The sequence below is a fragment of the Anoplolepis gracilipes genome, chromosome 8, assembly GCF_047496725.1.
Source record: "Anoplolepis gracilipes chromosome 8, ASM4749672v1, whole genome shotgun sequence".
Taxonomy (NCBI): Eukaryota; Metazoa; Arthropoda; class Insecta; order Hymenoptera; family Formicidae; genus Anoplolepis; species Anoplolepis gracilipes.
In genome coordinates, this window is record NC_132977.1 from 3,188,725 (window position 1) to 3,202,416 (window position 13,692).

Sequence of the window (13,692 nt, forward strand, 5' to 3'; positions counted from 1 at the left end):
ATTTTGTTCCTTGAATTTTAAATTAATTATTATTAATTATTATTAATAAATAATTGATTAATTTCATTTTGTCAATTCGAAGATTTAAGTAATTGCACGACAATTGATAATAATCTTTAAGTGAAAAATAATCGCGTTTGACGTTTCGTTATCTTGATTCAAATAATTTTGTACAACATCAAGATAAAACTTATTTTCGAGTATTAAGCGTATCATAGTATTTATTCTTCTGTCGTGATATAATAAAATGAGCGTCTCACATATACAATTAACATCGAGAGTAGCCTGCAAAATGGCGTACATGTTACTTATACAAAAATGTTATGGTAATAGATATACATGTATAAATAATGATTTTGTTTGACGTCTACAATTCTCATGGTGAGGAAGATTTAGATTATTTCTTTTTCTGATACGTACACGCAGGAACATTTTCTAATATTAGAGAAACATACACATAAATCGACGACGATGTCGAGACTGACCTTGTTCAATCGTACGTATTTATGCGTCCGATTTCGCGACTTTGAAGTCATTCTGGTTGCAAAGCGGTTGAAGATATCGTGCTTTTTTATCGGCGTGAGACATTTGAGATAAAACAAGAGCAGTTTGGCGAATGGTTGGGTTTTATCTCACAATCTTATGGCTCTTAAGTTAGATTTTCTCTTATTAATACACTGGCTTATATTGCTATCACCTTGAATGCGAAAACGATGGAAACTATATGTCACTTTGATGTTTACTGCTTCTAAAATGTGTCAATAATATTCTGACTGATTCAAATTAGACTGTACTATTTATGAGAAAATTGCTAAAAATACTTATCACTTAAACATCAGAAAATATGACTAAAAAATATTTAAAAAATGCCTGAAAAACGAAAGAGTAAAATTTTTTCCAGACATTTATTTGCAAAGCTTCATCATTTATTTTTATTCCATCCAGTCAATTATCTCTTTAGAAACCTTTTTATGTTCACTTTTTTGTTTAACAGCAATTAAATGCATCAAAATTGTATTCAATAGTGAATACTATCCGGAAAGAAATTATAATATAAAATTCGATTTTTTATGTCAAATTTTATATGTAAACTAGTTTTTACTTACGTAAATAAATTTGATCTAAAACTTTTATATTAACCTTATAAAAATTTTATTTATAGGAAATTAGGTCTTTACAATTTACGAATAACAGTTATCGAAGAAACACGGAATTGCGACTAGATTGCTTTATCAAACCGTTTTCTACGAATTTGCGGTTATACTAACATAAATACGACAAAAACATACACTTTCTCTCGATTACAGCTAAACTAACCAAAGTAATACAAGAATCTAATTTATTTCCATGTGAGGTCATGTAAATTAAATTTTAGCGATAAAAATATTAAATAATAAAATTTCACTTTTTATTCAATCTCAAAAGTGATAAAAATATAATGGATAAAAATTTAATTTTCGAAACATTATATTAAAAAATAAAGAATTGTTAAAAAACATAACATTTAACTGAATTTTTATCATAAAGAGTGAGCTTCATGTCCTGTAAGAAATTTGTAACAAGAAATACACTTTTGATATGCATATTATACATGTTTTGTGTCGGCAATGTAACGTCATCCACTATTTATTCGGATTATATACTGAAAGTTTGATTCCACCCGCACGTGTTTCGCGGTTAATAACGGCGATTTACGATACATACGGAATGTGCGGTTGAGGACATTGTATTGTCAAGGAGGCTACTCGTGATCTTATTAACATTCCACGCGAGGCTGACATATCGACGATTTCGTCGTCGCGTGATCTTTCCAACATGTTTGCTCGAATTTTGTCAATTAACTTGTCAATAATCTTCTTATAAATAAAATTTATTTAAAATTTATTTAATATTTTTATTTTTTTTAAAATAAATTTTAAATAAATTTTCCATAAATTTTATAGAAAGAAAAGTAAATTTCTGATTTAAAAAATGAAATATTTTTTTCTATCAAGGTATTATTAAAAAATTATTATTTTCCCATCTATCAGATTTTTTTTTATCACATTTACATAATTAATCTCAACTTTTTTCTTTTGCAAAGTTAATTTTTGAAAGAATTTAAAGTATAATATATGACGCATATCTATATAATCGTGATAACAAGTTTTTCGTCAAAAGAAATAATTGTTTTAGTTTGTACCTTTGAATTTAAAGCTAAATGTGAATGTGTTGATTCTCAGTTTAATACAGTATGTCGTCTTTAAATGAGATAATACTCTCAAGATCAGAAGCCATGTTTAAATGCCACGTATAAATTTGAACTTTTTCTAGATCTCTTTATCCGTTTCATTGTTCCATGTAAGCTTATCAATAAGTAAAGTGCAAAAGCAGCTTCTATATCAGTAAGATAACAACGGTAGTTGTCGTAAGAACTAAAGAAAATCGACTCTACTTCTCTCAGCTGCAAGAGATTATCTTATATGAGGACTAAAACTAATTTCCTGTCACGGTATCGTGACTCGTGTCGTCAACTTGTGTGGTGTGACCGTTATGCAAACTTCTCAGAGAAGTTACATAAGAATGTACGTTGCAATTTTTTTTTAACTTGCCGTATAACTATGATCGATAGAGCCAAACCTGCGGCATTTCAATTTGGTCGAGCAGGTAGACGCGCGTGTCATAATCGTCTACGCAAATGATTACGTAAAAGTGGCAAGTAATACTGTTTTTTGCACGTGATATTTGCCTCGAGATCGTGTGATTTGATTATCGAACACTCGTCTTGATTTACTCATTACCACTATAATACCGGTTATTGCAAGACCTTTTAAAGATGGAAAGACACGCGTAGTATAATTGTTAATTAGTGTTAAATTTTTCGTCTTTGCTACTCTCGTGTTGCTACTTTAGAAAGTAGTTTAATTATAATTATAATTAATGAGAGTGTCAACTAATCACTTTTTGAATCGATGAGATTGTTAATTAACAAGCGAGATACAAGATACTCAAAGAGTAAAGAAACATGAAAATTGATGACGCGGTAATCGAAGACGCACCACAATCTTCGAGTTCCTACGTCAAAGCTGCCCGCAACAACCGACCAGTGATGTTCGCGATAATCTATTTGCTCTCGCCTGTCAGTCGATCGGAATTTATTTCATAAGCGGAAGAACGGTTCCTGATTACGATATCGTACCGTTATGCACACAACTTAATCGCGGTTGGCATGTGTGTAGTTCTGAAGCGAAAAGTATTTGTTCTTAGACTCTACAAGACTACGGGTTAAGTGGTTTAAGTCTTCCAGTCAATGATAAGAAGAAAGATACAAGGCTATAATTGGGCTAGAAAATTATGAGATATGAAAAAAGATAAAATTAGGTTATTGCAAGCATTAATAATATAATTTTGAATGGATGTTGGAGAGAGTGATAGCACGTCAAGAGAGTTTCTCTCATTGTCAGGGAGCATGCAAAAGCTCGACGAATTAGTCGATAGAGTGGGCGGCGAGCGTAATGATCGCCGGCACATAAATTTAGCAAGGAGACGAGGCGAGAGACGAAATGCCGGGCGAATAATCCAAACGTGATGAATGCTGGTCAGCTTTACTTTGGAACGGGTCCACGCGAGCGCGAGCACTCGCGCGAGAGCGACTCTCTCGCGAGAGTCGGACACGCAACGTCAAGCTCGTGGATGAAATTCTCTAACGCTTTTCGACGTTTGACATATTCGCCCACACGCACCTGCCGACTCTCCCTCAAATCTCTAAACCGCGCGTCCCGTTTCCGCTTCGTTGCACGGCATCCGTCCCCTCCATTTTTCACCAGATTCTTTGAATCTCCTGCTTGATAAATGTACCTCTGCATACCTTGTGAATTTGCAATATGAAATATTTTCATTTCTCAATAATCGATAAGTGTGATTGAATCACACGATATTGATTCAGCGAAAAGTGTTATTTTATCATCTCGGTTAATTGCATTTCGATGTTGAAATACTCTGCTGCGATATCTTTTTATTCATTATCTTTGTCGTCGATGTGACACAATTATGTTCGATGATTGAAAGATAAGAGATTTCGATCGCGTGGAGAGCACCATAAACTTTTCTAACAGGTACAAGTATATTTATCTTCTTCAATATATGTATGTGTGCGCTCTAATAAAATTATAATTTTGCACAGAGTAAAACCCTTCCGTACAAAGGGGCTTTGAACGCCATCAACCGATCGTCTGTGCGCAAATGCACCTTTAAGTATTTATAGCACGTGACGTGTGTATCTGACCGCGACGGAAGGATTTATCGCGCTGCCGAAAGCTGCGTCAACTATTTCGCGAGATAAACAGACTCGTTGTTCCCACCTGATCTCTTCCAGCGATGATAAAGAGGTACGAGGGGTCTGTCGGAATTATTAGCTCGTCAAAAAATTTAACTCCCAAGAAATCGCGTTGCTTTCACTTACGCGCTACATATTCAGCGTGCTGGAATGCCAGGGGATGAATAATTCCTGTGATTTTCCACGAGGTCATTGTAATGCTAAGGAGTAGGTGTTACACATGGATTGTGGACCTATACTTACCGTGGACCTATTCTTTCATTTTCACGGTACAAGAAGTGTGCGTTTCTCTATCAGAGCTAATTCATATCGATTGAAGCTATATAGATACCATTTTCTGCCGCGAACATAATTCACATTGGTCGTTAATTCTTTTGGCAAAGCAATTCTCGTGCGCAAACTTGCTTGTCTTTCTTACTGCGTTCGTCATTTCCATAAATATTGGTTAAAGTTAACAGACTTTAACCGAGCCCCTTTTTAAAGTCGGGATTGGATAGTTGGACTCCAGTTGGCTTAGTTAACGAATGTTTATGGGAACGGCCCTACGGGAGGGATGATGGTTGACTAAGCCCTCCGGAGATCGCGCGATAAATTCTCGCTCGCAGACATCACGAAGAAGAGAGAGAGAGAGAGAGAGAGAGAGAGAGAGAGAGAGGGAGTCAGTCACGACTCTAACTTACTCACTTCGCAACCCGCATTTTCCGCGACATCGGATGGCGTGCCGGACAGAAACGGCTGTAAAATCTCTCCACCACTCTGGTGATTAAGGCGCGCCGGAGCGATTCTCCGGGGCATCCCTGGGAGATATTAGCTTGTAACCATCGCCCGATCATGTACCAAGCGAGGTACAAACCGCCTTAACCGCGCGCGTGCATCGCGACCATATTTCTTTCTCTCAACGAGCGGCGCAGTGCTATTTAGAGTCGCTATTCGGAGGCGCCCAATATGTCGTACCAACACGAGAATTGGTCGCCATTCGGTCGGTTATTTGGGGACAGAGAGAGGCACTATCACGAATATAAACATCCAACGACCGCGATCCTTATGGTGGTACGGAGTTAGCAGGCAACTCCGCCCGGTTGCCAAGAATCTCACGTCCCTACAGCATCCGCCTCGCCACCAGTGCCAAGAGAACGCATTCTGTTTCTTCCTCTTGCTCGCACTCTTTCGTTCCTCTCTCTCTCTCTCTCTCGCTCTTTCCATCTTTCTCGATTCTCGTGCTATGCGTTTTGCTCGCCTTCTCTCTTTTTCTCTCTCTTTCTGAGAGAAGAGTTTCATCTTAACCTGGACTAGGGCGTGCTAGTCATCATTTTTCTTCGGACACCCGTTGCTCAGCTCGATCGGCTGATCCTCAGGCCAGAAAACATGGAACGAGAGATTAGTACAGCACGCAGTTGATACACCCTCTCTGTCTGATCTTCTCTCGGCCGCACCGTTTGCTCTCGCGCGGAAAATAAGCGCGGTAGGGGGCAGGAGAGAGGTAACGACGGCCAGCGACAACGCCGTCGACAGCATGTCCATTTTCAATGATGGAATGATGCGATGCATCAACATGATATTCGAAATTGTCGCAATTCGTTTTGCCTAATGGCAAGCTCACCCCTGCTGGCTATTTTCGTCAACGCTTGACTGATGAATCGATGTCTTGCAACTTTGTAGCTACGACTGTAGGTTCTCCGCGCGCATATTTCTATGAAAATATTTAGGTATAAAAATAATTCTCAGTAAATTACAGAACACGCTTTTGCTTCGCCGAGAAGTAAAAAAAAAAAAAAAAAATTCCTTAGTAAATTGGAGGGACTCCAATTAACTATACATTGTGTTTCAAATCATCTAAAAGATATAGATAGAAGAGCGATCGAGTGTACATCAGTAGATTCGATCGACTCGGTCGTATTGTTCGGCAAGTAACAAAGGCATTATATATTCGTGCAATTTTGCCGCAAGGTCCGCAGTATCTCCTTGCAAATCTAGTTTAAGTATCTACTTTACATAATTAGAGTGGTTTGGAATACCGGCGATTTTCCTTTTACAATGCACGCGCGCGACTTCGTCGCGGATATTATGGACGGCGATTGGAGCCACTTCGAAACGGTTTTGGTTTACGTGAGTAAAAGACCAGCTATTAAATTTATTATTGGTCGCCACGAATATATATGGCGGAAAAGATCGAGGCCTACTTATCGCAAATGTTCGCAAAAGAGGTGTAGTTAGCAAAATTAAAAGCAAAAAGAAAATAATCTATCATTCAATTTATATAATTCTATTTATGTATAATTAAATAAATAAATTTATTTCAATTTATATGATATTGTTTTATAACAAAGAGAGTCAGCTTTAGACAATCTTTAAATTTATAATATAACGATAATTTTATCGTAAGATTTAATAATACATATATTAAATAATAAGTTAATTGCAATTATTTCAATATCAATATATATATACAATACTATATAACTGTATAATACACTTCCACTCTCGTAAACACCATGTGGTTATGGGACACGGGCAGTTTCCAAGTTACGCTTTAGTTCGCTCGATAGAGCTATTATATTGGTTTTTGCTTCCTCTCCACAATGATTTTGATTAATAGTCAATAATTCACAACGTAGATGGCGATTCGCGCTGATTATGCATTCCTCGTAAGGGCATACGAGGCCACGAATATGCGCTGTTGCAGCTAACGCAATCGCGTCGTAATTGAACCATTACAAGTGTTGGGGAAAATGTAAGACTTGGGTCGCGCCGTCTCTGTGAATCGCTGATCGATGTTTTACGACCCAAATGATCTACGATCTAATGTGCCACGCTCTCAGTCCTATTTTGGCTGAAAGATTGCGCGATGGCCGTAATGAACGATCGTGCGTTTCGACGATAATACAGCGTGTGATGTTTTTACCCATATTTTTACATATACGTATAATAATAGAATCGATAGAATCATTTCTTATAACTTTACTTGCACTTGTATAAAAATTTTTAATTTTTATATTCTTTTTATGACAAAGAGAATCAGCACTATAGGAAATTTTTAAATTTATAATATTATAATAATTTTATCATTATTATACGAGATATAATAATTTTATATCTTTTAAAAGAGAAAGAAGTCTTACAATCTCTCATTTTTATAAGTCTGGAAACTAGACTGTTGAAAACGCATCAGATTTGATTTAATGGTTTTTGCGTGTGAATGCGTTAAACATAAATTATTATCTAAAAATAATGTTATATTCTCCAAAAGAGAGAAAGAAAAGATGCTCTTTTGAAGTTTCATCATCTCATTTTTTATGCATTTGTAACTTAGATTATAATGAAATATATGTAATGTACATTGTATGATTAAATAAATAACAATTATACTTTATAAATAAATATATTTTTTATAATAAAGAGAGTCATAGATCATTCATCATAGATAATTTATAAATTTATAATGTATAAATAATTTTATCATTATTATGAGATGTAATCATTTTATATCCTTCAAAAGAGAAAGAATATTTTTTTCAAGGATATAAAATTCTTACGATCTCTTATTTTTACAAGTCTAAAGTGTCGAAAAAACACGTCAATTTGATTTAACAGTTTTTGCATGAATTTGATCGCGTTAAACATAAATTATTATCTCGATATAATTCTGAAAGTAATACATAAATTTAACGAAAACTCTCAGTAATCGTCGGAAACGCGTAACGCAAACGTTTTATGGTATCGTCAAGAGATGAAAAGTATCGTTTGAGCTAAAACTATAATAATATTTTATCGTTCGGTTCGCCGTGGATATTATCACGTTGATCGAAAAAAAATTGCCGCGTGGACGTATTTTTTGCTTTTTCTTTTTTTTGTTAGGCACGATTTAACAGAACGAGACCGCGATATGGCGCGTGAAGTAAAAGTATTTATAGGAGCTGGAGCTTCTTGTGTGAATGGAATCTGGAGCAAAGTCGTTCGTCTGAGACGAACGATCGAACGCCCGGTATTTATCATATTGTTTTATTCATCCGTCGATTATAGTGTTGGTCGTTTTACAAGCATCAGGTAGTAAACGCTGCGCGCTTAAAACTCTTAACTGTGGAGGAAAAGAAGGATCCAGGTGCGGTTGTTTTTGCAAATAAGGCAGTTCGCGTACAACTCTGTTGGTGAAACTGTCGAGGAAATTATTGAGCACTTTGTTAAACAAGGAAAAATATCAAACAATTAATTAAGCATTAAAATTAAATAAATATTTAATTTTAAATAAGAATTAATATTAAGTAAAAATAAAATAAAATGGGAAAAGAAAATAAAAAATAAATTAAATAAATATGCATTATAATTGAATAGAGAATAGTGCATTTTACACGCGTAATAGAATTGCATATATGTTACAATGGAGTCCGAAATGCCACTAAACAATCGCCATCCTACGCGTCATTCTTCTAGATCTTCTGCGGATAAAGGCAGGAACTAGTTCTGCGGATCAGTCAAGGCCTAGATCACTGCCGTCGATGTCACGGTGATTCGTGTTTGTAGATTATCAATGGTACCCACGTTGACGTGAGTGACCTCGGCCGTCGGCTCTTGTGCAATCCACGTGCAAAAAATAATAACGATATTTTGCATGGTTATACTTGATAATAAGAAAATAACAATAAAGAGAAGTTATAAATTCTCAAAATTTGAATTTGATTAATCAAACAAAAAGTTTCCGAGATTAATTATAATTATTGTCATAAATTAAAAATACTTTCTACTCTTTTGTGTGTCAGTAAAATTAAATAATAAATTATAATAATAAATAATAATAAGTAAAATTAATAATAATAAATAAAATACATAATTTTCAGTTTGATCACTGCTATTTTATTGAAACACTTCAGTCTTCAATTTGGAATTCTTCCGATAAAATGTCAGTTGAAAGTTTGGAATTGACCAGATTTTAGAGAAATCAATTTTGCGTATTATTTTAATAAAGTTGGCTCAAAAGCGAACTCTTTTCTTTACGTTTACTATACTGCCTTTCTCTCTCTCTCTCTCTCTCTCTCTCTTCGAATCTGATTAGTATAATATCCATATTGCCGGCCATTGATTCTCGCGAGTATATCTGATACACTCTTCGTGACGTTTAAGATGTAATTCGAATCGAGCACCGGTTTATTCTCTAGCGGATATATATTTCTTTAACCGTAATAAAAGCTTCTATCAGAGATATAAATTCTTGATGATTAATGATGGATGCAAAATTGGAACAATACCGGTTGTGCGCGATTATTCCTGTAATTGTTTTACTAATGCCAGTTTTAATTTATGTCCATATGTATGCTATATAACTGTTGCATGCAATTTATCACATATAATAAACGATTATTATTAACAAATAATATATAATAATACTATATATTAATATTTATTATATAAATTGTTATACGTGTAATAAAAGAATGGAGAATATATGTGTGTGTGTAAAGAGAATAAGATTTCTCTATAAAATAAAAAAATGTCGATAATTACAAGAATATGTAAAAATATTATTATATTAATGTATTTATTATTATAATAATTAATATATTAATATATAATATATAAATCTTAAAAATTTCATTTATTTTATGGAAAGTCAAACAATTAGATCCAGTAGAGGCACCAATTTATTGATAGATATATAAGTGCATAGAGTACGTTTATTTGAGTGAGGAGACAAAAAATTGTAAAATTGTCTCAGCTAAGATATTTGCAATAAATTTGTCATATAATACGAGACAGAAAATATTATTCTGCGTAGGAATAATCGTACACAAGAATATACATTTACGTTCCGCAAGCTAACGGCTGTATCGAGAATATCGATGGTCTTGACTGGCTGGTCACCTACATTCCATATCTTAATCTCCGTCCGCGAGACACGATTAAACTAACTATCAAAGTGTTTTTATTTGTTGTAATGAGACGCCACGCTGGCTGATTTTTATCTGATACCTCTTTGTGTCATTTCCTTTTAAGATAACGTCGACAATATTTTTGCCATGAGTGTTTCTTTCTTTTATTATGTATATTGATGAAAATATAATATTATAATAAAATATATTGGTTTTGTTTTTTATAACTATAATTACATATACATATATTTGGTAACTAAAACACGACAAAAAAAAGAATCGTGTAGCAGTCAAACTATCTATGAATAAACTTCGGGAATTTCTTGTATCCTAAGCAATTTTTACGCGATCTTATTTATGAACTTGCGATGGTTCTATGTTCTCAAAATGTTACTTAAGCTAATATTTGTAAAAATATAATATTGTTTGCGATAAAATGTCATATGTTTTATTATAATTTTATCTTTTGACAAAACATTTACTTTTACAAAGTTTTTTTTTACATTGAAGTACTAATTAATAAGTATATATGATAAATGTTTAGATTTGTAGACACTTCGTCAATGACCTTGATTATGTTGCACATTCCTGACAATGAGTAATACACTCTATATGCAGGAATTTAGTATAATCTTCTGTTATCTTTTATTCTGTCGTACCAGGTCTTCATTATGTTGCTGAAAAAGTTATAAAGGAGAAATTATTAAAAATTATTAGAAAAAAAAAAAAATATCCACATATAATATAGAAATTATGTAGAAATCATACATTATAAATAATGTTGAAATATGTTGATACTGAAATATATGAATATTTATTTTCTTAATTTACTTATTTTCCTTAATTCTTCAATTAATTTATTTTTAATTTATAATTGTTTATACTTATACATCTATATATTTTTTCTTATTTTATTTATTTATTATATGGTTACACGGTTACCTTACACATTTTATGGTTTTACTTACCTTTCCGTTACATTCTCCTTGTTTATTATTTTTGGTTCGTCTTTGGAACTGTTTGCTTTCTCCAAGTTTCTTTTCTAAAATTGTTAAAAAGAAATTTGACAAAAAAACATGAAATTTTATTTATATTGCCTATAATAACAAGATTTTACAAATTACTAATTAACGACATGTAAGAGAATAATTATTGCTATGATTTTGTTTAATTTTGAGTATTTAAAGAGTTAATTTAATTGTATTTGATTTCATGTATATGTGTGTGTGTGTGTGTTTTATTAATATTTATGTGTGACTTCTTGTGTGTATTATTAAGTTTACTGATGTATACGGTATGTCACAAAATTTCATATTCCATATTAATATCCATTTTGTAGATTGACAATGAGTCACGCACTGTGACAAACACCGTTTATGCAAAATGTTTGAACACTGCTTGAATTTGAACGTAACTTGCTGAAACTTTACACGGAGAGTGCTGGATAAGTTCCCTCAACATACTCCCAAAAGTACAGGCAAATCGCGCTACTAGTATTGAATTTAAAAATTTAGTCCGGGAACTTTTGAGACATACCGTGTACATAAACTGATTGATTTTAAAACAATTTACAAAGTATATTAGCTTTAAAAAGTACAATATATCAAAAATATATGATAATATAAGTTACTTTTTTACAACCAAATTGTCATAAATTGTTATAATATGTAATTTAGTATTTAACCTGCATTCTAATGGAAGTAATTGAAAAAGTGATAACTTAAAAAAATTGCATTTTTCCATTATATATAAAAGTTAATTTAGTTGTAATTATTAAGAAAATTTCGTATAATAATTAAAATTGCATTGAATTGTTACCACGTCTTCATGTTCGAGGATGCATACCAGTCCAAAAATTTGTTTTATAAACAAAGAAAATGAAAAGGAGTTCTCTTCATTTTTCTCGTCAGAATTTTTTTCTATAAAAAAGATAATTAAGACAATTTTGTATTTTTTTTCACCAATTGATTCCTATTCTTATTCTGTCTATTAAAATATTGAGGCAAGATAATAAACAAATGAATATTTTACGATATATTTCATAGTATATGTAAAATTATGTTAAACTAAAATATAAAATGTCTCGTAAACTATTGAATTTTTGGTCATCATATTCTTATAACTTTTTACAGAATATTCCGAGTAATCGATTTATATAAAAAATTAGATTGCTTCTATATAAGAAAAAAATAAAGATGACCTTCATAAAGAGATCAAGAGTAAAAAATTTTTTTACATGCACTTTATAGCAGGCTCAAAGCCGTGCTTATTAAACTTTCTTGTAGCTTCAACAAATTGTGAGATATTTGATCAAACATTTATGGACAGACACCCTGTATAGTATATAGTATATGTATGTGTAATACTTACCTTCCAACCCAGCTCTACGTATACAATCTATTTGATGCATTGAGATGTTTAAATATTGACCTAGTGTTATTCCAATTACCTAAAATATTCATATTACATATTTCTCTCTTATTTTTTTACCATTATTATTAGAGATTGTAATAACAGAATATTCTATAAAATTTATAATATAAAATATAAGAAAAGTGTATTAATAGAAAGAGGGAAAACAATGGAATTTATGAGAGAAAATTTTATTTATATTATATATACTTTTACATATACATATTTTTATTTTATATTTTTTCAAAGAAATTTTGATAAAAGTCAACAAAAACTTCCATAGCATGGATCATTTTTCTTTTAATATATATTATAGAAGATACATTGTAACAAGAGAAAGTATGGAAGTATACCTTTTCGATTTTGATGCGCTTTGAATAGTTGTAATCTAAATAAGAGACACATATCTTTTTATTTATTCCCTAAGAGCTGTTAAGGAATAAAAAAAATACGTCTTAGTTTGATCTAGACTACACATATTTAAAGTTCACCAAAATAGGAAATGAATACTTTCATATTTTCTCTTATTAAGAATATACCTTCTATAATATATATTAATATGCATTATAGAATATACCTCCTATAATATATGTAATACATATTAATAAAAAAATGATTTTTTATGAAGTGATATGTAAGTTTTTGTCAACTTTTACCGAAATTTTACTTATGATTAAATAAAATTAAGATTTTAATTTTAAGATCTTTTATAATATATTTTTATATAATGTAAATGTTTTTATATAATTTAAATATTGGTCTATCGAGATAAAAAATTATACGAAATATTTTATTTATTTTGTTTCATTTAAACAAAGTAAGAAAAGAAAAACAATAGAAAGGTTATAAAAGATATCCCGAACATAGATAGTTTATTGCGCAAATATGATAAATAATAAATTTACTTACATTAGTGACGAGACCGGCTAAAACGAGAAGCGCGAGTCCCTTCATTTTTCTATGGTTTAGTGACAGGAGAATGAACAACTATGGTCGAAAGTTCGTCAACTGACGGATATGCATCCATGCATGCTTATATTTATACTGTTATGTGTTGCATGTTACTTTACTTGTTTACTTACTCATCGACTTGTAAAAGATATT

The 13,692-nt window shown here is 32.0% G+C and overlaps 1 protein-coding gene across 1 annotated transcript; it reads right to left on the reverse strand.

The window, feature by feature from the left end:
• Positions 1-10,694: 10,694 nt before the first annotated feature.
• On the reverse strand, positions 10,695-13,609 carry LOC140668997 (uncharacterized). The gene is made up of 5 exons (XM_072898389.1): positions 13,498-13,609; positions 12,547-12,625; positions 11,995-12,095; positions 11,145-11,218; positions 10,695-10,853 (listed from the first exon to the last, which is right to left on the reverse strand). The coding sequence occupies exons 1-5, from the start codon at positions 13,540-13,542 to the stop codon at positions 10,799-10,801; spliced, it is 354 nt and encodes a 117-aa protein (XP_072754490.1). The 5' UTR covers positions 13,543-13,609; the 3' UTR covers positions 10,695-10,798.
• Between the last annotated feature and the right edge of the window lie 83 nt (positions 13,610-13,692).

Coding starts and splice junctions, on each gene's coding strand:
- LOC140668997 (XM_072898389.1), bottom strand. CDS start 13,542: ATGAAGGGACTCGCGCTTCTCGTTTTAGCCGGTCTCGTCACTAAT. Junction 11,219..11,994: donor TCCTCGAACATGAAGACGTG/GTAACAATTCAA, acceptor TAACAATTTTAG/AAAAGAAACTTGGAGAAAGC. Junction 10,854..11,144: donor AAGGAGAATGTAACGGAAAG/GTAAGTAAAACC, acceptor TAACTTTTTCAG/CAACATAATGAAGACCTGGT.